This window comes from Embiotoca jacksoni, unplaced genomic scaffold (assembly GCF_022577435.1).
Source record: "Embiotoca jacksoni isolate LCO1_2020_lvr unplaced genomic scaffold, fEmbJac1.0.p SCAF_4, whole genome shotgun sequence".
Classification (NCBI taxonomy): Eukaryota; Metazoa; Chordata; class Actinopteri; family Embiotocidae; genus Embiotoca; species Embiotoca jacksoni.
The window spans coordinates 18,998,043-19,024,339 of record NW_027185392.1 but is presented as its reverse complement, the minus strand read 5'-3'; the positions used below and the strand labels follow the sequence as shown (position 1 = coordinate 19,024,339).

Below are 26,297 nucleotides of genomic sequence, written 5' to 3'. Positions count from 1 at the left end.
CTCAGGATGTCTTGACATTTCACTGTGTGTGTGTGGGTGTGTGTGTGGGTGTGTGTGTGTGTGTGTGTGGGTGGGTGTGTGGGTGTGTGGGTGTACACACTACCTGGCGTTGAAGCCCCTCCCGTTCCGAGCGCAGCCCTCCCACTGGCAGCAGTACCCAGAATCCTTCTCAGGCTTGACGTGGAAGTCGTTGATATGATCCACCAAGTCCTGCAGGGAGTCGAACAGCAGGTGGCACTGGAGGACAGAGAGAGAGAGAGAGACCAGTGATGATGAGGACGTACCAGTGTTATCTGTGACATACTGGCCCATTGATAATAACATAAAGGCAGCTTCAATTGTTCTACTCTAAAAGTGAGCCGGCAGCAGTCCTACATCTAAAAGTTCCTCACAACCAACATAATAATAAATATGGTATAATGCTAGTTTGCGTCATTTGGATTCTGTTATTAAATTTTGCTATCAAACGGTGAGCAGAGCAGGCCTGATCACAATAATGCTGTATCAATGACAAAATGGAAAGTGTCTAAATATATCATTCTGCGAAACACATTTAGATAATACAGTGGGGGGGTGGGGGGGGGGGGGGGTTTGCACCCTTACTGATTTCTAATTTTTTTTGCATGTTTGTCACATTTAAATGTCTCAGATCATCAAACAAATTTAAATATTAGTCAAAGATAACACAAGTAAATACAAAATGCAGTTTTTAAATGAAGGTTTTTATTATTAAGGGAGAAAAAAAATCAAAGCCCACATGGCCCTGGCAAAAATGAGATGAGCCTTAATGTTCTTTTTGCTCAGCGGTGGTTTTGGTCTTGGAACTCTGCCATGCGGGCCATTTTTTCCCAGTCTCTTTCTTATGGTGGAGTCATGAACACTGACCTTAACTGAGGCAAGTGAGGCCTGCAGTTCTTTGGATGTTGTTGTGGGGTCTTTTGTGACCTCTCGGATGAGTCGTCGCTGCGCTCTTGGGGTAATTTTGGTCGGCTGGCCACTCCTGGGAAGGTTCACCACTGCTCCATGTTTTCTCCATTTGTGGATAATGGCTCTCACTGTGGTTCGCTGGAGTCCCAAAGCTTTAGAAATGGCTTTATGACATTTTCCAGACTGATAAGATCTCAATTACTTTCTTTCTAATTTGTTCCTGAATTTCTTTGGATCTCAGCATGATGTCTGGCTTTTGAGGATCTTTTGGTCTACTTCACTTTGTCAGGCAGGTCCTATTGAAGTGATTTCTTGATTGAGAACAGGTGTGGCTGGAGAAATTGAACTCAGGTGTGATAAACCACAGTTAAGTTATGTTTTAACAGGAGGGGGCAAACACTTTTTCACACAGGGCCATGTGGGTTTGGATTTTTTTTTCTCCCTTAATAATAAAAACCTTCATTTAAAAACTGCATTTTGTGTTTACTTGTGTTATCTTTGACTAATATTTAAATTTGTTTGATGATCTGAAACATTTAAGGGTGACAGACATGCAAAAAAATTGGAAATCAGGAAGGGGTCAAACACTTTTTCACACCACTGTACATAATGTATAAAAGCAACAGAAGAGTCACGTGTCCAGAGTCACTCTTAAATTTAAGACACAGATCTTAGTTACAACTTCAGGACCTCACAAAAGTCTGTTTGTCCTCGAAGAAGTCTTCTTCGTTCCAAAGAGGATCAAATCCGTTTTACCCAAATCCATTCAAATCTAAGGAACCTTATTGCTTAGTGTCACTATATATGCAAAGTATTGAAACTTTTCTTACATAAGGTATGTCTTATATTCTTGAGACACGTTTGATCAATTACATTTTTAGTTCTTAAATATTTTTTTAGTCAACCGACAATTTAAAACCCAAAGATAATCAGTTTACAGTGATATAAACCAGAGGAAAACAATGTTTACATGTCATGCAGAAAAAAAGCATTTTGTTGTTGTTGTTGTTTTAGCTTGATAAATGATAACAATTATTATTTAAGAGTGAATTCTAACAATTACTGCAGAACCTTTTTCATCCTCTTCATCCTCTTTCAGCCTTCAGCTGTGTTTATATATTTGGTTCTCAGCACTACTTAGTGGTCAGAGTGAGAATTGCAATCTTTTACATTGAACAATCTGATTTTCTGGTAGCAGAAATTTATTTTATGTTATCTGACTTGTGCTGCACAGAGACTTTTTATTGATCTTTTGTGACAAATTAATGTAAAGCAAACTTTATATAGCCTGCGGCAAAGTGCAACTGCTGCTGTGATTTCATTTTGTAGAATATTAAACGAAATATAGAATATTTATCATTATATGTACCTTCATCCACCGGCAGGCCAGCTGACCATCCAGCGAGGGCTCTGGAGAAACTGGCTTCTCTCTATTCTGTCCAATGAACATGGAGGAGGGAAAGCTGTAGCCCCTCGATGGGCTTCTGATCGGGAGATAAAACGGATAAGCTCCGCCTTCCACACATCGATGATGAGCTGCGTCCTGAAAGAGAGGAGGATGGAGAGAACAGTCACAGTAAGACACACTAATACCACCATCATTTCACATTATTGTAGTGCAACTATGAGAAACAAAGTGGGGCAAACTGTTCATATCCCCCTCTGACCTTTGATTCTGAAGCAGCAATGTCTATATCTAAAACCTGAATAGTGAGGAAAGAAGAGGATCTAATACTGAGAACCTTGTAAAATCTCAGCTTTGACTTGACTGAAAAGAAAACTGACTTGTAGGAGGAAATCAGATAGAAGCAAAGTATATACTAATATAATTGCTACTCCACTGTCTGTACTCTCAAAATATTATTAATTTGTTGTGTGCACCTTGAGGTCTATCTGAACGATAAATCGGTTTAGTATTATAAAAATAGTTGAAATGCTACAGCTTGACTCAATACTACAGTCTTTGCTAAAAAATAATAATAACTTGATCGGTATTTATTGATGAAAGAGGGATTGAAGTTCTGCATGTTCAGCCTTACAACAGAAATGTGCACTGCTGAGCTGACTAAGTTGTCATCGACAGAAGTCTTACTAAACAGTTTCAAAGGCATCTTTGAAGAACCTAATGAGGACGATATGTGATGAATGCGTCTCACAGTCCACTTTTTATGTTTAGGACTACTTGAAAAAAAGGTACTTTCTGAGTTAAATGATGAATCTGGGCCAAGAGGAGAGATTTGGTGCTCTGCACAAAAGAAGCTGTGTGTTTGATGTTTTACCATTCAAGCATGGCTAGAATTTGATTTAGTCACTGGATGTCTGTGTGCTGTGCGCAGACACTGCACCGACAAATTAGATTCACTCCCAGGATCCCAATTCAATTCAGGCCTGCTGAGGAAGAGCGGAGCACATTCAGCCGCAACAATTCCCTGGTTGGATTATTCTGAGAAGACTGCGGTCGTGCCTATTCACAAGATGAGCTGATTACATTAAGATAAACACCTACACAGGACAGTGTTCCCTGAAGTGCATTTTTATGAAACGGGAGAGTTGTGTTCTTACACATCCCATTTAACTTGAGGGCAACACACAAACCGGCAGTGTCTTTGTCATGGAAACAAAACGACTGGGTCAGGTTAGTGGAGCAGTGAAGCACAAATACGAAAGGAAATATAATAAGGGGCAGTGGTGTGTTCCCAAACATTGATACACATTTGATTAACATTTGTTTTCTTGCAGAGACTTAGATGAGACGATACCACTTATATTTCTGTAGATAAATAGCAATCGCCAGCAGCTAGTTATCTTTTGTAACATTCATTTGTGAGCTTTAAAGGTGCTGGTGGGGGATTTTGTTAGCATTGGATAGAACCAGTCTGCTGCTCCCCCTGTTTCCAGTCTTTGCATCTTTGCATTGAGCTAAGATAACCAGCTGTTTGCAAAAGCTTGATTACTTACTGTAAAGATATGAGAGCGCTATCAAACATCTAACTGATTGTGAGAAAGTATATACGTTCGAAAAACATTTCTTTAACTTGGGATAGCACTATTTATGCCAGTGTTGCCCCATGCTGTGTTATAGGAGCTATTTTTCAGAAATGACAAAAATAAAAAGCTTGCAGGTGTGTTTTTATTATTTATTGGTGATCATTTTGGAAGGCATAAAAGAATATGAATCTGTCAAAATTATTTATCTAGAGCTGGACCAATTGGACTATAAAACAATGTTCCTGTGTAGCATTAGTTTTACCACAGTGTATGCCTAATTATAACCATTTCTCAAATGAAGAAATGTCAATTGACTGGATTAAAATCCAAAGCAACAAGCGAGCTGTGATTTGTAAAATGAGGTCATTTCCTGACACGTTTTACAAATCTAAACAAATGTGATACATGTGATCCTTGTAAAACCCCTGGAGGCTTGAAAATTCATACACAATTTGTGAGCAACAATCATTTGTCAAACCTTCACACTGCAACCAGTTGTGATCTGTCTCATCTGACTGAACAATGCTCGCAAACTGTTATTATGAAACAGGCCGCATGCCACTTCGTTATGAGATCTTCAAAGCAGATATGAAGGTAGTCAGATTCTCTGCATGCTTGGTTTGCTTCATGGAGCCTCACTGTGCAATCAGAGTCCAATCTTTTATATCAAATCTCAAAAGTCCTCTTTGGCATGACAAAAGTAACTGCAGCTGCGGTATCTGAACTGATGGTAAATAATGTACACATTATTGCACATTATGTCTCCGATTGAAAAAAAGTGCAGGTGTCGGTGTGAAACGCCTGGACTCACCCGAGAGAAGAGATGTGGCTGAGGGCTGCTGCTGCTGTGAGGGGACTCTAAAGGTGAGGAAGGAGAGGGGGAGGATGGGGAAGAGGGAGATGGGGAAAGGGAAGTGGCATGGCGGGAGGAAGGTGACAGGCTGAGGTCCATGGCTGGAGGAGTGAAGCAGGACCCGGGTCGTTCTCGAGAGGAAGCCTGGGAGTCTGGATGGGAGATTAGAGTTAAAGTTAAGGATGAGATGTCTGAAACTGCTGTTTTTAATTATGGGGTGCCTCAAGGGTCTACGCTAGGTCCCATCGTATTATCTATCTATATGTTACAATGGGGCTTCCATCGGTTGATCATTAATCCAATATATCTTATTTTATAGATTATCCAGCTCAACTGGCATTAATAAAAAAAAAAAAATTTTAAAAAGAAAATCCCTTGTATTCCCAGGCTTTTCTTATACCAATGTTCTCACATTTTGTTTGTTTTTGTTTTTATCATATTTTTTGTTTTAGTCCTGTCCAGTCCTGTTTGTTAAAGCGTTACATAAGTAACTGCATACGTACGTATTTACTTTAGAGTCAATGTCTTGTTATTTATGGGAAATTGTAGTTCCTTTGGTTCACAGCTTGGTTAGCTTATAACTGACCTAAAGGTCACATATTTTATAAATCTCCATTTCTTTTTTGATAATAAAGCAGGTCTGGGTGCTGTATAAATACTGTGAAAGTGTGAAAACACTCACTTCATCAAGAAATACACACAGCCCACATCCAGCAACTATGTAATTTGCATAGGACAGGTAGTATACAAGAGGTTAGGGCAAAAGGGCATTATCAAATATGACAATATACACAGAGTAGACCATGACATATACACATTAGACATTACTGAGCACTTAGGCTAAGTCAAGTCTGGGGTTAAACAGTCCTTCCTGTCTATGACTGTCACGGGAGGCCATTCTGTGGTTTTCTTTGAGGCCACATCATGTCAATGTCACGCTCCTCTAGTTAGGAGCACCGCTGACAAATCTGGGGACAATCTATGTCTGTTTGAGGACCGAAAAGAGCTACCATTCATTGGATTCATAATATTAAGTTACTGGGAATGTGAGAACAGAGAATCAACTTATTACATGACTGCATTACCAGGGTAATAGACCTAATCTCTGTAACATGGCATCATCAACGGCATGCCATGTGTTTGTATGAGTTGACCTTGTCTTTATGTCTGTAGCAAGCAAAAATCACGCCAAAGCATGTTATACACCCTCCAGTCCACTAGAGGACACTGTGTCAGGGCCACGTTTTGCCATGCCAAGGCATAAAAAGTGCACCCGTGGTCAAGGCACCAAAGATCACGTGGAACAGATCACGGTTCGGGTTAAAGTAGGTTCGTAAGTAAAGTTACGTGCGTTGAATACTTGATGTTATGTACATAACTTGCTTGTATTACGTGACTTGCTTTTGCATGGCATGAACACAGGTCATTCGCATGAAAGTCCTGAGTTATGCATGAGAACTTTTATGCCTCAAGCAATACATGGCACTAACATGGCACCCTCTATCGGACTCATGGGTGTATTACCAGGTTGTATGTTGCTGAGAATATTGTATGTTGCGCTTCAGTTTTTCTGGCTAACTCCTACCTGGTGAAGAGGGAGGTGATGGGAAGGTTGTACATTGTAGCCGTGGTCTTGTGGTGCTGAGGGGGGCACAGATCGAGGAAGGACAGGCCCTCTTTCCAAGTATCACTGGACCGTCTGTTCGTCCTGAAGGAAGCTTCAGGTCCAGTGGCTCGTCTAATGACAGCATGGTGGCTGCTTACAGCTGCAAATCTGAAAGAAAAAACAAAAGCGGTTAACCAACCAATTCCAATGGCTTCCCATATCCATGTTATAAGCTCTATTTGATCTTTAATTTTTTTTTTTTACACAAAACGCTTTCAGCTATTTTGACATGACAATAGCTTGGAGTGATTTTTTTTTTTAAGGCACTGATTCTGACATTGAGCTGCTATTGAATACATTTTGTGTTAATATGATTTTTATAATCTCAAATCTTAATGGTATTTTTACCATTTTTACTGTAAAGCATAAATATATAGAGATATGTGTAAAATGCCAATGCTAAGCTAATGGGTTAACTTACCATTGGCTTTTTTCCATTGGCATTAGCTTAGCTAACCAAAGTAAAAAAAACAAAAAAAAACTTTTGGTTTAGGTGTAACTTATTTATTAAAATATTAAACATGAGTAGCTTAAAAAATATAATTCATTAAATGTGGGTTTTTAAGGATTTTCTAAAGCACATGAACAAAATGACTCCAGTCTTGTGACACTCCTGTGGGTGTTAACCACTACAGGAAGTCCCTTCCTCCCCCTCACAGTGGGACGAAGTCAGTATTGAAAACAACCTCTTGAACGGTCTGGTACTCTGAGATGCTGACCAATCAGGAGATGGCATTACTTTTACACCACTCTACAACTGACATCAGTGCTAAGAGCAACAGGTAGATCTGAAATGATGGCAAAGCCGTGTGATAGCAAGTGTGGTGACAGCTGACGGCATTTAAATCTTCACTCTAAAATATACTTCACACTTTATCAGTCAGCCAAACAATCATTTTAGTTGTTTACTATATTACGATCAGTTTAGCACAGCTCACAGCTACAGATGGATCCTCTCCAGATTTCAATAATTAATTATTCTGATTATTGCTTATAGACAAAGTGAGCCATATGAATCCAGTGCAATTGCTGTGGTAAACGCAGCATAAATCACATAAAGTGGGTGTTTAACATCAGCTGAAAGTATATGCAGCTTCACATTTCCTTGAACCAGGGGGAACAACCTTTTGAAATGATACTGCTCTCCAGACTATACATTCAATTATGTTGACAGTACAAATGTTACTTTTATAAACCAAATTTTGTAATAGTCCTCAATCCTAATCAACACTAACAGCAAGGCAGTAAATCACTTAATTTCAGACTCCCAATGTAAATTAGTACTGCATTAATTTAAAATAATGAAATACAATTACGCAAACAAAACCAAAAAACGAATGAAAGTAAACCACACTGTGCAGAGAAGCAAAGGCTACACTTAAATGTAGTGATAAGTAATGATGCATCAGTAATAACTAGCATCAAGAGCATTTCAATAAACCGCACATGTTAAGTAATTGGCCTGCTCCTTTCAAATTTGAGTTGTCTTCATCCATGTATTCAAAGACAATTAAGCCAATTTAAAAATAGCAGGGTTCAGTCCTGTGTTGTCTACTTTAGTAGTAGCTCAGCCCCTGAGGGGAAAACCTCGGAGAGGCATTATGATATGTGGGTTTGTTACTGTGCTCCTCTACATTTCTGTGGTTGGTTTCTCAGGGGCTAAACAAGATTTTACAGTAGTTTTCCACCTCGGATGGCATGACACTGCGGGTGAGCCATGAGACAAAAAGCTATCACGGTCCATGACTCAATTCGTGGGTTCTTGTTAGAACGAATGACTCAGGACCCAGATATCTGCTTCAAAGAAAAAAGTCTCATTGGAGGAACCCAGAGGGGGAAAACTGTGCAGTGAAGTGGACCAAACGTGCAGGAAAATGCTTGACAGCTGTTGGGAAAGTTAAAACAGCACACTGACGTTGTTCACACCTGAGAGATGCCTGGCACATCCACAGTCATCTGTTTGTTTTCAGAGTCTAATAAATACCCAGTTTATCATTTCACACCATCAAAAGCCAACATTATTACCCTAACATACAGTATGTGTCAACACAGCTAATATTTTCCACCAATTTGTCCGATCTGCCAATAAGACACTGTAGTACAGAAAGGTCAAATATATGTCTGGTCATAAAAGAACAGGATTGGAATTAGCTTGTTTACTGCAAAGCACTACCCCGTTACTTTATGTGTTTTGATTACTTTATGTTTCAATAGCAGTTCCTTAAAAATGTGATATATTTTATGCTTTGAGCCAACTTTCCTGTAATGTGAGGACACAGTGTACGCTTCTACTTTGGAGGAAAAGCTCTAAGACTAACACAGCACTTAAAGGGAAAAAAAATTGACACTTACTCATTTTGTAGAAGAGATTTTGTCATGAAATCTGCATCTAACTGTTGTTCACCACGAACTGGTTTCACCATATAACTCCCAGTAAATCACAATTTATCAGTTTTACATATCTGATTGTGTCTAGAGTGAAAAGAAGCAACATTAAAGTAAAATAGATTCTGCTTAGAGGGTCGCCACAGTGAAAATTTGTCAGTTTTAGATTTTTAAATAGAGCTGTTTCCTCCTGCTTCCAGTCTTTACACTAAGTTACATTAAGACTATTCCCTCCTGGCTCCAGCTCCAGTCTTAAAGGTCCCATATTGTATAAATTCAGTTTACAATTTCTTAATTTTTTTTTTAACTTATAAATCAGATTCAGGGGCTGTATAAATACTGTAAAAGTGTAAAAATGTTCAGTCCATGAATAAACCCGCCCAGTCTGTATTCAGGATCTGTGCCATTTTGACAAGCCGTTTAGACTTCCATACGTTTGTGATGTTTAAAAAGCTGATGTTTAATGTCCGCTCTCAGCAGGCCACTGTCCAACTATTTTCCCGTAAAATAACAAACTACAAACAAACAAACTACAGGATCGAGAAAATCTGGGGTTGGCTGGAAAAGTCGACCAATCAGAAGAGAGAGTCATTGATATGAAATGCACCTTAAAGGCACAGACACAGAACAACCTGATGTTGGTAGACCTCTGGAGAGAAGCTTAAGAGATGTTAAACTATATTGAGACAAAAATATATTTTTATGGAAATCAATACTGCAAAACAGAAAAGTGTCAAATATGGGACCTTTAATGTACACAGATGGCAGTGGGTTTGATTTTCTCATCTAACTCTCAGCAAGAAGCCAAATAAAAATATTTCCCTAAACTTCTCCAAATCTTTTAATTTAACCAAAGTTTGGAAAGAAATCTTTCTTGCATACTTTTCAGTCTCACTTGAGACCTTCTGCCCACGCCACAAAAACATTTGCAGGTATCTGTTTTTCTAGACAGTAGTTATGTATTTAGTCGGTCCACTGGAGAGTGGAACTCCTAAATGGCGCCAGACGTGGGTTGCAAGTAGTTTTGTGACACAACTGCAAAGCCTCTATTGGGTGTCTTGCTATATGGCTCTTTAATGATAGCTGGCAGTAAGAGCATTCCTAATTTACTCTGACTGGCTGGATTAAAACCGGCAACTTTCCAGCTACATGTACACCTCTTTAACTTCTAAACTGGCTGTCGCCGCAAATTCTTCCACAATCACTGACACAATCCCCCGACATAATATAAGGCAGAGGCTAAACCACAATGAAGTCAGTGTTTAGGTCCTCCTGCCTGCTTGCCAGCTACCTCACCACACTGGTTTCACATTCCACTGCAACCTCACTGACTTCTCTCTCTCTCACACACAAACACACACACACACACACACACACACACACACACACACACACACACACACACACACACACACACACTGCTATTTGGAGGTATTGTGATGGCACACACATTCAGGACCATATGTATCCAGGCATAGGCAGATGAGGGTCACACCAGTAAACATGCGCAAGACTCATAACCAACCCCAACCTCCAGCAGCTCCTCCTCCTTTTTCCCTCAATGACCTGCGATTGGGCAGCATGCCCAGACCCTCTTATGGATCCCCTACTGCCACATACTTTGACTATTCACAGACTTGCACTCAAACATTATGTACTTGTGTGCACACATCCATGCACACACATATAGTGCATATTCTAAACACATAATAGGTTTTTTTTCACTAAGCGACAGTAACTTGCACTTTTTTATACGTTACCACTCATTAACAGATTGCATTACTTTAACTGCCACAGCTAAATGCCAAACTCCAGCGCTTACACCTACAATAACTAACTCTAATCTTAACTTTAAAATCAAGTGTACAGTCCTTTAAAGTAGTAAAGACAAGGCAAAATGTCCTCACAAGTGAGAAACGTCCGTACTACAATGGTTGAAATCTGAAGCTACGTCCCCACAAAGATGGTAACACAAACACACACATGTATATACATATTCTGAGAACAGCAGCTTTTTACTGCACTTACACAACAGTATCTGCATGTGTACACACCTGGGTTTGCAAATAAACATCAGTTCACATTCACACACATGATGCTGATGTCCCCAATCTTCTGAACACTGGAGCCCTTTAGTACACTCGAAACATGCAAACACACACCAAATCCCACTTGACAGTTTCTAATGCAGTAGAAATACAAAAATGTTTTTACTGGATTATATGTGAGGCAGTACAGACACACATGCAGAGTGTTGATGTCCCCCTCAGGTGTAACATATACACACACACACACACACACACACACACACACACACACACACACACACACACACACACACACACACACACACACACACACACACACACGTAAGAGTCGTTCCTCCTGTCACAGGAAACGTTTGCTTCCATGGTGCCCTGATCTGGCCTCTCCCTCCCCGTTATTTTCTTCTCCCTCCTCTCTCGCTCTCACTCCTTCCTGTGGTTTTCCTCTCCCAGTCCTCCAGCACAGCACAGGCTACCTCTCCTGTTCCCTGATCCTCCCACTCCCTTTTTCTTCTCTCCCATTTTTTAAATTTTTTTTTTTTTGACTCTCCGGTGCATTTCTGAGTTGCCTCCCTTCATTTTTCTTCAATTCCTTTTCTTGCTGTTGTAGCAGAAACACATACTTGTATCACACTTTATAGAAGGCATTCCTTCCTACTTCCTGTTTTATGTACACAATCTTCAACACAACTTCCTTCTCATGAAGAGAATATTTTAAAATAAGAAAAAGGGTGAAATTCACAAGATAGAATCACAAGTTTCCCAAATCTTTTGCAGGATTGGAGAATAAAAGTTTGGATTTGGGGGTTGTGGGGTTGAAGAATTCTTCAATGTCAGTGTTTTATGTGCCAGCAGAGAAACAGAGAGAGGGAGCACGGACACAAGACGGCATATGACTCCAGTAATGATGTCAGCTCCTATTTTTTGGGGGTTATATCCTTTGATCTTTCAATCCCACATCCTTATAAGGTATTACGCAATGCCGCTGCAACAGCGAGGATGACAGGAGGCTTTGTTTTTGTGACTTGGAGGCACAAGCTCAGAGACTGACTGAAAAGGCTGAGGTACCTTCGTGAGAAGTGGCTGGAATCGGCTGAAACTGGACACCTGTTTGAAGAGTAGTGGACAAAAGACAAAAGACAGAGTGGTTTGAGTCATGGAGAAAGAGCGATTGTAAAAACAGAGAGAGAGGTTGGAAACAAAGAGGTAACAGCGGGGGGGTTCGGCTTTCCACACACACTGTGGTGAGATGGAGACAAAAGGGAAAACTGTGTTCTTGGAGGCAAAAGTTTCATTAAAAAAGGAAGACAAACAGGAGTTCGTCTTTGCTTATTGAAGTCGAAGTGTTTTGTTTCAGCAGGACTACGTAGATCATCCAAAACACTAATGACCATGTCACATCTCAAACTCAAGTCACAAACACAAAACCACCACCACTGCAGTTAGGTGTTTTTTGCTGCCACTGTGGCAAAAAGCAAATTTACTGTCAGTCTTCACGAGTTGTGAATGTTTCAAATGATGTCAGCTCTGATTTAAAGCATGCTCTTTATGTCAGCTTTCAGGGGAACAAAACCTCCCTCAGGACGAGAAAAATGGCTCGGTACGGGGAGACCAAGAGTGAGTAGGTGGTGAAAACGGCATGTAGAAAACAGAAACTGTGGGAGTCAGACAAGGGCTCCCACCCTTTCCTCTCCTCACACTTTTCCCATTATTTGTCTAAGTATTGCCCTCCCTCCCTCCCTCCCTCTCTTGCGTCTCAGCAGCGCTAAGTGATGCAACTCTGCAGAGCGAGTCTGCAATAGCCACCAGTCGAGCCTGCAGTGTCTCTCACACTGACACTGGCGTCTTCACCACTTAGGAGGGGAGTGGTGGTTGCTGTTTGGGGAGGACGGGGCGAGGGGAGTAACCTCTCAAGACAGGGATTATGTCGTTTTTCACTTGAAAAATGTTTGACTCTCTGTTCATCTCTAAACTCATCTTTGAATTGCACTGAGACTTAAATGGACCTTTTATAAGGGTTGTAACAGAATATGCTTCAAAAGTTCCAACAGCAAAGTTTCACGACAAGGAGTAAGTCCACGCAACAGATGTGGATATATATTTGAAGAAAAAGAACGTAACATTAGCTGAGCAGTAGCAACAGCGGCTTCTGTGGCCAAAATGTTTAATAGCAGGATTCTGGTGCACAAACTTCTGCGTGAGGACTGTGCATGTGTGAGCGGACGACCCCCATAGCGACAGCTCTCAAGGCCACAGCTACACCAACACTTGTGGGCTTACGTGTTTAACCAGTGCTCCTTTCTACTGCTAGTAATTTAGAAATGAGACACTGAAAGATGTGTGGAAGTAGAACCGACCAGTATCACGGCAAAGTGTGTAATAAACAAGCGCTTCCACTATCACGTCTAGACGTAAGAAAAACACATATGTAAAGGTCAGGTAACGGATGTCTCGTGACTGATGTCACGCGTCACTAAGTACAAAGGCCACTGAAGTCCAGGTACAGTGGTATGAGAGGTGGTATAAGTCCCGGATTTTCATCCAGGAGAACAGGGTTTGAGTCTGTGACGTGACAATCCTAGCCGTAACCACGTGGCTTTTCCATTAACACGAACCAGTGAGATTGCTCATGGTTTTGTTTTCCTAAGGCACGTGACAGTGATACACATCACGGGGCAAAAACGTGATACTGATATACTTCCCTCTTGTGAACGAGGATGTGTATTACATGCTTAACCATGATACTGGGTTATGTGGACGGACCGATGGCACCAAAGCCAAAGCAAAGGCAAAGACCCACTCCTCCCATGCCGGGCTTCAGCCCCCAATAACAAAAACACCAGAACCATTTAGTGTCACCTGCAGCTGGTGAGGTCACCAAGCTGCTGCTAGCAGAAAGTGCACTTTTCGTGGGAGATGACATGTCAGGGCTTTAAACTAAACATGACTTACATAAACATTACGGTGGTGATATCAGCAACTTCAGTAATGAATGGATAAGTAAGATATGAAAAGGTGAAACTTCACTCCAAACTATAATCCAAAACCTACTCAGGCATCAAGAGTTAGATCAGCTGAGGACCCTCACCAATCATCCGATCTCCTTATGAGTCTGACAGTCCAGAAGACATTTTCATAGGACTACATGAGAGTCATAGTTGATTATTGACAGAGTCTTCCCCACTCAACAATACATCCTGCTCCTCTGTTCTTATCTGTGCATCATATGTTATCCTCATTTTGTGTAATGGGAGTTTTTTTGTTTGTTTACTTCAGGGCATCCGACTGATGTGGTTTACAGAAATTTCACAAGTCAGAAATTATTGACACTAAAGTAGCAGGAACTCGACTTTGTGGTTTTAGTAGTGTTGTAGACCTGATACTCTGTGAGATGTCATGAAAGGTGGTGCTGTAGTTCTTCAAGTGGGCTAAAGTAACTACTGCAAATATTGCTGTTTTTATTTCTATATGATGGCAAGTCAGTTATTCTATGTGTCTTAAACTCTTACACTATCTTACTATATTAACAATAAAGGGAGGCTTCTGTGGTTGGCTCTTCTGAATCTTTGATTTCTGTACTGTGAAACACTCCAAACAGCCGGAATGCATTGCAACAATGACCCAATCTTACACTCTCATTAAGACGCTGAGCTATTTTCTAGCAGAACAAGCTCAGACACAATCGGGTTGTCGAACGACATGTTGGAGAATGTTGAAACTCAAACTCGAGGACATTAGGCAGTGAATTACATGTTTTTACTGCATAACACTGCTAACGTCTGTCATTAACTGAACATATGGAGCTAAAAATTAACTTTAAAATGTTGGAGGCAGACAGGTAGGATCCAAGAAGGAAAATGCTCATGAGTTAATTTCTGAGACAAGCAGGAGACAAATATTTGGAGCTTTACAAATGGAAAGGAGATCAGTTGAGGAGGAAAGAGATACAGCCGGGCTGTAATAATGGATAAACCCACCTCATCACAGTTTATCCCTTTGTAGCTCAAAGATGAACTTAACCATGTATAGTAAACTCCCAGATGGTACTAGTTTGATGGACCATCTTATTGCCTGGCTAAAGTGGGAGCTGCTTCCTTTATGGAGGACATTGAAGTTTATCAGTTTTAGTCATTACAGAAACATGGGAGCACACAATTATTGACATACACTCACCGGCCTCTTTATTAGGTACACCTTGCTAGTATCGGGTTGGACCCCCTATTGCCTTCAGAACTGCCTTAATTTTTTGTGGCATAGATTCAACAAGGTGCTGGAAACATTCCTCAGAGATTTTGGTCCACATTGACATGATAGCGTCACACAGTTGCTGCAGATTTGTCGGCTGCACATCCATGATGTGAATCTCCTGTTCCACCACAACGGACTGTGGAGACCGTTGGAGTCCAGTGAACTCATTGTCATGTTCAAGAAACCAGTTTGAGATGATTTGAGCTTTGTGACATGGTGCGTTATCCTGCTGGAAGTATCCATCAGAAGATGGTCCACTGTGGTCATAAGGGGATGGACACGGTCAGCAACAATACTCAGGTAGGCTGTGGCATTTAAACGATGCTCAATTGGTATTAAGGGGCCCAAAGTGTGCCAAGAAAATATCCCCCACACCATTACACCTCCACCACCAGTCTGAAGCGTTCATACAAGGCAAGATGGATCCACGCTTTCAAGTTGTTTACGTCAAATTCTGACCCGATCATCTGAATGTCGCAGCAGAAATTGAGATTCATCAGACCAGGAAATGTTTTTCCAATCTTCTATTGTCCAATCTTGGTGAGCCCGTGTGAATCGTAGCCTCAGTTTGCTGTTGTTAGCTGACAGGAGGCACCCGGTGGTCTTCTGCTGCTGGAGCCCATCTGCTTCAAGGACCCACATGTTGTGCATTCAGAGATGGTCTTCTGCATACCTCGGTTGTAATGAGTGGTTATTTGAGTTACTGTTGCCTTTCTATCATCTCGAACCAGTCTGGCCGTTCTCCTCTGACATCTGGCATCAACAAGGCATTTTTGCCCAGAGAACTGCCGCTCACTGGATATTTTCTCTTTTTCAGACCGTTCTCTGTAAACCCTAGAGATGGTTGTGTGTGAAAATCCCAGTAGATTAGCAGTTTCTGAAATGCCAGCCCGTCTGGCACCAACAACCATGCTACGTTCAAAGTCACTTAAATCACCTTTCTTCCCCGTTCTGATGCTCGGTTTGAACTTCAGCAGGTCATCGTGACCATGTCTACATGCCTAAATGCATTGAGTTGCTGCCATGTGATTGGCTGACTTATATTTACGTTAACGGGCAGTTGAACAGGTGCACCTAATAAAGTGGACGGTGAGTGTACATAAAAACAGCACTAAGCCAAATGTTTACATTAAAAATGAATCAAATTACAGCATGCAATATAAAATGCATCACTCATAGGGACAACCCCAATTATGAACAGCAGTCCCCCTCAGCACTATGAAGCCTTGTAGCTTTTACTGTACTGGTACACTCCAACTACTCTCATAGCATTGTTTCCAGACTCACTGAGCAGCTGTTTTTTTAACCAAAAAGTTTGTGAAACCGACTCCACTCTGTTCGTTCCAGCATCAAATGGCAGCCAGACAAAGTGTGTGACAAACTGGTGAACATAAAGTGGAGTATTTAGCTTTGACAGAGTTGGATTTTTCCCTTTAGAAGTTATAGAGTGAAACAGCTAAAAGGAGAGAGAATACTGGACTTCAGGGGACAGTCAACCTCAAACTTTAACTGAAAACTGAAGTTTTCCTTCTATAGTTTAAATCAAAACTTTAACTTTATTATAATAAATCTGCAACAGATAACTATGTAAATACAAGGCTCATTTAAATCCCAAGACGTCTGTAGCCTCATAACATCCCCCACATATAGAGATATGCACGCTCAGACCTCACTCTTTAACACTGATGCATGGTGTTGAGTTAATGTTTAACTTTGTTAATCCAAAATAATGAGACAAATCATGCCTGTTCTCATTTGAATCTCATTAATAGAGGGGTGGAGTGTGGAGCATGACCTAGAGTCACAATAGCCATATTAATGGCAAACACACCAGGTTGAAATAAACCAAAAGTATCCTTTTGAAAAAAAAATTAGACTTGTGTCTCAACCATAGACTGGATATAAAAGTAGACGTAGCTTCTGGGTTTGACAAGTGAGGGCAAAGCAGAAGTCCCATAAAGTGCAATACCACCAAGTGTCGCTAGGGGTTGGCTCCAAAAAAGCTCTGGCTGCAGTGAGCAAAGATGCCATAAATCTGTTTATGTCTGCTATTAAACTGTATATTCACCTTGAATCCTTGAATTTAGAGCATTTCAATCATATTGGATTTTTGTTTGTATCTTCCTGACTGTTATTTCCTGATTTTTTTTTTACTTCCTTCCATATGAGTAAACTCCTCAGTCTCCTTTCATTCATCATTTATTCTTCTCTCTGTCCCTTCTCTTCACTCACTATCCCCACCCATAATCCCTTGCAATATCTCCACTACCATCCCACCGTTTGGCAGTGGGACAAGGTCAACACAGAAACCTCTTCACTTCTGCTCTCTGCTTTCCCTCCCTGTAATTCCTCACCATCAGCGGAGCAGCAGATCCACAGATCCCCCCTCCCAGGTCCTTTCACCCACCACCGCCCTCTGAGGGGCGAGGGAAAGAGAAAGACTAAAGATGGAGAAGAGGATGAATAGGAAGAAGTCCAGGGATGTTAGAAAAGAACAGACATTCAGGGTTGTGCTGAAAATATTCGAACAGTGAGAACGAAAAAGGGAAGGAACGTCAGGAAATGAAAGACAGAAAGGAAGGAGGGGAGTTAGTGGAGAGAGACAGAAAGACTGAGGGAGAAAAGTGTTTTTAACCCTCGTTGTCAGGAGAGCCAGACGAGGCCAAGAGTGGTCTGCCTCCCAGAAATCAATCTCTCTTTTTCTATCACTTCTTTTCCCTCTCTTTCTTTTCGTTTTGTTTCTTTTTTTCTTTCTGTCTTTCTTTCTCAGCATCCCTCTCATTCCCTCAGCTCTGTCATCCAGACCTAAAACACACAAACACATGTGCCTCACATTCCTATGTGCAGAGCAGATTCACCCAATTTGTTTCCACTGTGTGTGTGTGTGTGTGTGTGTGTGTGTGTGTGTGTGTGTGTGTGTGTGTGTGTGTGTGTGTGTGTGTGTGTGTGTGTGTGTGTGTGTGTGCCAAGCCAGTAAATAATAACCAATCCCAGCTGTACTGTAGGCCGTTCCTCTCATTCTCGGTGGGGAAACAAAGAGGGAGGGAAAGGAAAAAGGCACCATCAAATAACAGAGTAATGAGCTGGAAAAAAGTCAGCCGAGAGTTAAGCAGGAAGAATTAATAATGTTTTAATGCTAACAGACATTATGAGCCCTGTAGAAGAGGCAGTCAGTAGGCTGTAGGAGTAACATGCCATTTGAAAATTATCCAATTTGTACACATTTCAATGGGGAGTTTCAGCGTCAAACCACCTTAAAACTTTTCCATCCTGCCTGCAAGCACTTTTTAGAGGCGGGGGAGCTGCTACACAGGTAAATAAACGCCACGCTTTCCTTCCAAATTCCTTAAAACAATCAATCACGGGGTTGGCTTCCCCACACTGGGGAAAAATCCACCGATTTCATCCTGATTTTCTGGATTTGTGTGAAATAGCCTCCTGAATCTAACTGGGATTGAATCTAAAACTGAAACAGAGTAGCACCTTACTTACTAGTAGTTACCTTAATGGTAAAAAAAAAAAAAAAAAAAAAAAAAAAAAAAAAAAAAAGCAAGATGAAAGCTGTGAGATTGGGAGAAAACATCAGAAAATATATAGGGAAAGATAAACAGACATGGAGGCAAAAGGCAAAGAAAGAAGGTGACTTCAATGTGTCATTTATTCAAGATTAAATATATTGAAATGGAGATATTTTGCCCTTCGAACCCAGACCTGGTTTAAAAACAGCAACCTTTTTAACCAAATCAGTTCATTTTAACAGTTCTGCAGTGATCAGCGGATTCCTTCCCAGAAGTGAGGTAACTGTGTGGAATTCCCCTCTCCGTTTTGTAGTCTTTAGTTCAGTCTGGATTTTGAGCTTCCTGTTTTATTTTGTAGTTTGGTAGTCTGTTACTTTGTAGTCACTCATCCCCTGTGTCTTGATGAATTTGTCCCTTGCAGATTAGTTTCATCTGTCCCTCGTTGTCCTCCTCTCACTTTAGTCTGTTCTTTCTGTCCGTCTTTGTCAGTTTGTTTCAGTCACCTGTCTGTCCCTGTGGTTTTGAAAACCAGTCATTTCTTTGCACTTCCTGTGTTCCTCATGGTTGTTAAGTCTTCGGCTGTGCACTCGCAGTTTTGTGTTTTTTTTTAACAACACTGCGACATTCTACAAAACATTTGCCGATTTATAATTTGAAAACAACAACCATCAGATCACTGGTAATAAAAATATGAATTAGCTGCAGTGTACAGTCATGTGAAAAAGACATAATTTTGACATAATTAAACATTTGATCCTTTTTGTAACAGTATCGTTAAAAGTGATATACTTGAACAACACCACAAAGAGTTATTTCAGGCATTTATTTTAAAAAAAAGAAGTAAAATTCTTCTGTGGAAAAAGTAAGTACAACTCAAGAGCTAGTTTTGCTCTCTTTAGCAGAAATAACTTCTTGTAGGTTTTACATGTCTGTTCACCAGTCTCTGACATCGGCTTTCTGGAGGTTTTGTCCAGTCCACTATCCAAATTCCTCCAACTTCAAATCTTGGCTTTGACTCGGTCATTCCCTAACCCTCCATTTCTTCTTTTTGAGCCACTCCTTAGAGGTTTTTAGGTTCATCAACCTGTTGAAAGGTTAATTACAGGTTCAACCTCTATTGTCAGATGCCCTCACATTATCTTCAAGCACTCTTTGATATGATGCAGAATTCATTGGCGAATTCATAACTGTTAGCTTTTGAAAATATTGTGAAAAGCCAACTATTTCCAAGTGATTTTTTTCATATGACTGTACCAGTAGTGGAGCTAAGAACTTGTTGAGACTGACACCACAGCAAAATTCACCATCATCAAAGTAGCCACAAGAGAAAAATAAGCAGTCTGTCCATTGTAGTCCACATCAATGGACCACTGGAACACAGGGGAAGCCTAATTTGTGATCCTACGCCCATCTGCCATGACACTTGATGGCCCTTTACAAATAAAATTCCCAACCAAGAGAAGATATCTTTCTTTCTTTATCCTTTTTCCCTTTCTTTCTCCCCTCCCAGCTCACTCCCTCTCTCTGCCAGGCCTTTTTCATTTCGTTTGCCTCCTTCCTCAAACACAGCCCAAAAAGAAAGAGAGAGAGAGAGAGAGAGAGCGAATGGGAGGGAGGGGAGAGGAGAATATGAAGGGGAGAGAGGCAGAGACGAAGGGGGGTCACGAGTTGGGGTTTTCGGAATTTGGTCTATGTTTGGTTTGGAAGCGAAGGCCCCGGCGCTGGGCTCTCAGGAGGATAATGGAAAAGAGAGAGAGAAGAAAGGGAGGTTTATGGATGTGTGTGTACCCTCACAGGTGGTCGGCACATACTGATGGTGGGGAGGGGGCTTTTGTGTGTCAAAATGTGTGTGTGCATGTGTGTTTACTGGATTGTGTCGACATGTTGGCTAGAGCAATGCTATGTGCGTTCATTTGCGTGTTTATTTGCAGATGTTGGCGCGAATGCATCTGAGCTTTTAGCATGTAAGAATCAGAGAGAGAAGACACAGAGAGGAGGTGAATAAGACATTCCTTAGATGGAGGAGGAGGTGGAGGAGGAGGGGGGGGATGCAGGGAGCCAGTGGTTAGTTAGTGGTTTGAAACTAAGAGGAGAAAAATGAATGTCTGGTCCAGGGCTGGGCCCAAAAACTTTACCACAACCAGCCAACGAGCCGGAGAGGAGAGGAGAGGAGAGGAGAGGAGAGGAGAGGAGAGTTATGGAGGAGAACCAGGAAGGCATCCTCCTCCTCCTCCTCCCCCTCCTCCCGTATGAGGCCTGGTAACTCCTGCATGTGCCGCAGGGGAGAACCAGGGGGAGTGGTGCTTTTATAGCTGGGCTGAACCCACTGAACCCATCATGTACAAACAGCAGGGAAAGTATGGAGACCAGAGGGCCGAGGCCAGCAGCCACACAGCAGGCATCAGTGGGAGGTTTCAGGTTGGGGACCACAGGACGGCTGGAGGTACAAAGAGGAGGAGAGTGATGGAGGAGCAGAGAGGCATCGCAGGTCTCCCTCTAATCTCCCTTTTCAACTATACGCATCACCAGATTTGGTTGGTTCTTTCTTCACTTCACTTATTTCATTTTTTCTCCTTGTTTACCCCTCTTCCACATCTCCTTGTTCTTTCCTTCCTTCTTTCTTTTCTTTCCTGGCTACCTCACTTTGTTTTGTTTTTTACTTCTTTCCTTCTTGTTATTTTTCATTCCATCTCCTTCTTCTTTCTTTCAACCTTTTTGCATTGCTTGCTTTTCCTGCGACATTTTCTGACTTTCTTCTTGCTGCCATTGTTTGATTCCTTTACTTTTTTTTTCCTTTTCTGTATTTCTTCCTTTCTTTTTGTAATCCCTTCTGTCATTCCCTCTTCTCTGGCATTGTTTACTTCCTTAATATATTTTTCTTGGCTTATTCCACTTTGTTTTCTTCACTATATTACTTTACTTCACTTTATTATTACTTCTTTCAAATCTTATTAAATAATTTCTTTGCTCATGTTGGTTACCATTCCTTTCTTCCTTCATTGTTTTTAACTGTATTGTCTTCATCTTGCTTTCTTTCCTTGGCTTTCTCCCCATTATTTAACTTTCCCCCCCCTTCATTTGTCCTTCCACTTTTCCTTCACTTTCCATCATCTTTGCTTCCCTTTCTTCCTTCTGTCATTCATTTTTCTTCCATTGTTTGCCTTCTTGTTTTTGCCTTTACTTACTCCACATTAAATGTATTTTTAAGTTCACTTTTCATCCCTTCTTTTGTCATCCTTTCCCTCTTTCAGTCATTTGTCCGACTAATATTTGATTACTTTGTACTTTGTGCATACATTTTAGTCATTTTATGTCTTCACTAAAGACTTTACGGTTCCTATTGTGTAATTTTCTATTTCCATTTCTTTTTTAAATTATAAAGCAGGTCTAGCTGCTAAGTAAACACTGTGATTCCATGAAGGAAGGCCCGTCTTCGGCTCCCGTGTTTTTTTAGACGAGCTGTTTGGACTTCTTTAAGTTTGCGATGTCACAAACTCACAACCATGTCATGTCTGCCATTAGCATAGGCCCACTGTCCAACCTTTAATGCTGATGAAAACACTGAGTGATCAAGACCAAAGAAGACCTGTTGTTGGCCTGGGCGTGCATCCCAATGTGACTTAAATACACAGACACAAAACAGTCAGTTATTGGTAGGGCAGCTTAAAAGATGTAAAGCTATACTGAGAAGGGTTTCGGTACCTAAAACCTTCTTGTGAATATCAAGACTGGGAATAAAACACCAAAAAAGTGCAAAACATGGGACCTTCAAAGTCCTAAAAGGAGCTTAGCCTGCATTGATTGCTGCCATGAACACCTAGACCAACATGGCAATATCCATCATTCCTTTGGCTTGTCTTAAATATTGCAATCTTTGCCTCATTTTCTTCCTTCCCAACTTACTTTTGCCTTCTTCACTTTCTCTGTTTCTTTGGCTACCTCCCGTTTAAGGTCCCATGTTTTATTTGTAGAATTGATCAAAAGAAGATATTCGTAACCAGGCTGTTTTGTGTCTTTAATTTGGAAGGCTGTGCAACGACAAGTTTGCTTCTTGACATCCAACAACAGCTCAGAGTTGCCTCGAAACTTTCTCTGGTCTTAAAAATGTGGTGCTTTCTTCCACATAAAAGTGTGGATGTTGGGCCGATAGATGCAATGATTGACGGTTGTGAGATCACGATGTTAAATCCAAATTATGTAACATTGATCTTTAATGATTTTACCCATTTCTTTTGTTGTCAATTTTTTTATTCCTTCCAAATTCTATTCGTATTTCTCTTTCCTGTATGATTATTTGCGAGTTTCACTGTATCCCAATACTGACACACACACACACACACACACACACTCTCTCACACACACACTCTCTCACACACACACACACACACACACACAAACAGGGCCCCATATGTATGAACAGCATTCCCACCCTTGTAGCAGACAGTGTGGGTTGAAGGAGTCAATAAGACCGATGCACCCAACAACAGGAAAGGAGTTTGCTTGGCTCACAGCCTTTATAAAATCCATCCATGAGCGTCTGGCCAGCCTTTCGAGAATAGCATGATGCAACGAGCCTGCAACCTGCACATCGCTGCCGTCACATGAAAACCCCACATTCTCAAAACACCCTTCGCCCTGACCACCATGTTGCATCTTAGAAAGCGTAGCAAGGAGTTTCAGTGGGGATGACGCGCCCATAGGTCACTCCTAAAATGCATCGTGCTTTCTGGGACCGTGGAGAGATTAAGTGAAAGCATGAGAATCAGTGTAGCTGAAGTTTGGACATTTTAGGGAGGATGATAAGTCTTGATTGGTGTTAAGGGGGTGGAGGACTTGTGGGATTTAATGACTTATACTGCGAGGGAAGTAAAGCTCTTGTCTCCACCCTGCCCCACTAGGTAGTTTGTACAATGGTGGTGTATGCAGGAGTTTGTGTGTGCCTATATGTGTCATTTATAGGGTTTAAACTTGTCCATTGGGTTTAACACTGAGTTAAGGCATACCAGTTGGTAGATTGGTAGCTTTGAAGACCATAAATCAGGGGTTTCCAACCTTTATTTCCTCTATTTCCTATTTTGGATCAATACAAAGCTGACATACTGTCCCACTGACACAATAATGTATAGACAATAAAATAGGTCACTTGTCAATGACAATTTGGATGCTTTGCTGATATGGCCCCCACGCAGATAGAATGAATGAAGAATGAAGACACACTCGCAGGAGGCAACTAAAAGCATTTGAAGGTAAAACAAACTTTGGCCTTTGAAGCAAACCTGTCAAACTCAAACATGTTGTTCACCCATCGACCTCCTAAATAAGATTTCTCCATGCAAATCATTAGTAATCTTCAACCAAAATTCTTGTCTGGGCGCACTCTTGCAGTTCGTTTGAGGCTCATCGAACCCTTACGAATGTCATGCTATTTCCTAAACTCTCACTATAATCACAGGTCATTTTGAGCCGTGCAAACAAATGAATAATGCTGACATTTTCCTCATGAACACTACTTGTATTTATATAAAAAACTTGCATGGCACATGTGCTGGTTAATGGTTAACTGTAAATGATTCCCTATGGAGTGTGTCCAGACACATACTGTATATGCATTACCAGTCTAAAGCTCAATATGAGGATGAATGTAAGTACCATATGACAAATATGATGATTATCATTAAATCAGTTCATTATTTATGGTAAAGAGAGCTAAAAAAAAATATGTTGTTTGTTTACTGATAACATTTCTAACTCCTGACAAACTGGTTAATGATAACAATAATAGAATGCACTATTCTTCATTGCACTCTCCCATGAGTCATTACCACCAACAGATGTTAACTTCATGTTTATACTCAGACTGCAGCTTTTTGTAATAGTATACCGTATATTAGGCTACGTTGTATATAAAACAATACTTTTATGGATTTGATACACATGTAGCCTACTTCATGCATCCGAGACTATTCATATAGGATACGATCTATGAAAGATCAAATTAATAGGATAGGCCCCCATAAAAAATATCTACTGGCAAGGCAGCGGTGGAGTTTTGTTAGGATTTACCTTAAACCAGCTTGTGGACCGTGAGACAGCCTCCTCTGCTCCCTGTAGTCTGCCTGGAGATGCTTTCTGGAGATAGTTTCAAACTGAGCGTACGATTCACCAAAATCAAGCGAGTTTGTCCGGTGTTTCCTGCACCATCTTCAACGGAGTTATCAGCTGACACCGGCTGGTTGCCAAGTTTAAAAAAAAAAAACTGAATCTTTGTTTTGAAAGCAAATCCCCCCACAGGGGATCGTTCAGGAAGAAAAGTGTTTGTTAGTCAGTTTTCAAATGTACAATTGAAAACCTTGTCCTGTAAATAGTTGTTTTTTTTCTATTAAAATTGCTCTAATGTAAAGAAATTGATGTCGAGGAAGAGAAACTAAATGTCACTCAAATGCGAAGCTGTATCACTGCGATGTGAATGTCAAATCAGCTGCAAAAAGGTAAAAGCTCTCCAGGAGGCGCATCGCTCAGTTGCGACGCTGGTCAACTGAGCTTCCAGCGGCGGAGAGGAGGGAAGAGGCTGGTTGGGTGGGAGAGAGCGAGAGAGAGAGAGAGGGGTGGAGAGACAGGGACAGAGAGGTGGAGACATTTATTGACAGTGGAAGAGAGGGAGAAAATTGCCAGAGCTCAGATCCAGCGTCCTCCTCCAGCTGTTAACTCTGAGGAGACAACACTTTTTTATTGCATCTATCCCTCTTCCACGTCTATTCTGCAACCATTTATTTTAAATAGCCTATATTGTACGTTAACTGTTCACATAATCAGAAGGCGACATTAAAGCTATCCTCAGTGTGTTTTTTGGGGTAATCCGTCCCTATTCTACCTGAATGAATGCACAGACACAAAGTATGATTACCTCAAGAGTGGATATCTCAATTGCATTTTAATATTTAATATTTCAACCAGAAAAAAGTGTGTATGAGCCTCCTATCGTTGTCCCTGCCTTAGTCTAAAGTGCTCATTGTCCCCTTCTAGTGGTTGGGAACCAGCAACTTGGAGCCCATTCAGTAGTGATGAGGCAGAGAGTTGTCCATCCATCCAACCATTATCTACCACATAGGGGCAAAGGTGGGGCCCACCATGGACCGGTTGCTAGTTCATAGGGCCAGCACTGAAAGACGACCAGAAGACAGGCAACCATTTACGCTTAAATTCACACCTACAGGCAATTCAAAATCAATTAATCAACAGACATGTCTTTGGGTGAGTCTGGAATCTGTGTAGTGCTAACCTCACACTGGTGCAAACACTCAAAATATTTGATGACTTATGCAGATTACTTTTTGTCCTTCAGTCTAAAATTATCAAAAAACCTTTGAGCATTGCTTTCGGATTGATGCCCTTACAAGTTTTAATGACATCCTGCTCCAGTTCTTATGGAGGTTGAATTACAGTAATTGTAAGTCCAAGAGAGTCACACTGATCTTTTGGGTTGTTTTACCAAAGCAGAATTAAGAAATCCAGGATAACAGAGTAAAGCCTGACTTGATCTAGTTTAGTTGGTGCATCATCTATTTCACAATTGCCAAAGTTGGCTGTTAGTGTAGTTTCGATCAGGTTAGTTGCACAGAATAAATTTCCATGGTAGATGCCACTTCTTTTGTAAGAGCAAATCAAAG

The 26,297-nt window shown here is 41.0% G+C and overlaps 1 protein-coding gene across 2 annotated transcripts in view; it reads right to left on the bottom strand.

Moving 5' to 3' along the window:
- The window catches only part of LOC138209471 (zinc finger protein GLIS2-like), a 31,763-nt gene extending 6,620 nt beyond the window's left edge, over nt 1-25,143 (bottom strand). Inside the window, exons 1-6 of one of the 2 annotated variants that reach the window (XM_069168079.1) lie at nt 24,694-25,143; nt 11,933-11,971; nt 6,354-6,542; nt 4,727-4,920; nt 2,297-2,470; nt 104-237 (exon numbers count right to left, since the gene is read on the bottom strand). In XM_069168079.1, the coding sequence (XP_069024180.1) occupies nt 104-237; nt 2,297-2,470; nt 4,727-4,920; nt 6,354-6,519 (668 nt within the window). In that variant the 5' untranslated portion in view covers nt 6,520-6,542; nt 11,933-11,971; nt 24,694-25,143. The remainder of the gene's footprint in view (nt 1-103; nt 238-2,296; nt 2,471-4,726; nt 4,921-6,353; nt 6,543-11,932; nt 11,972-24,693) is intronic. The other variant, XM_069168078.1, reaches the window with a different exon arrangement.
- Nucleotides 25,144-26,297: the final 1,154 nt, after the last annotated feature.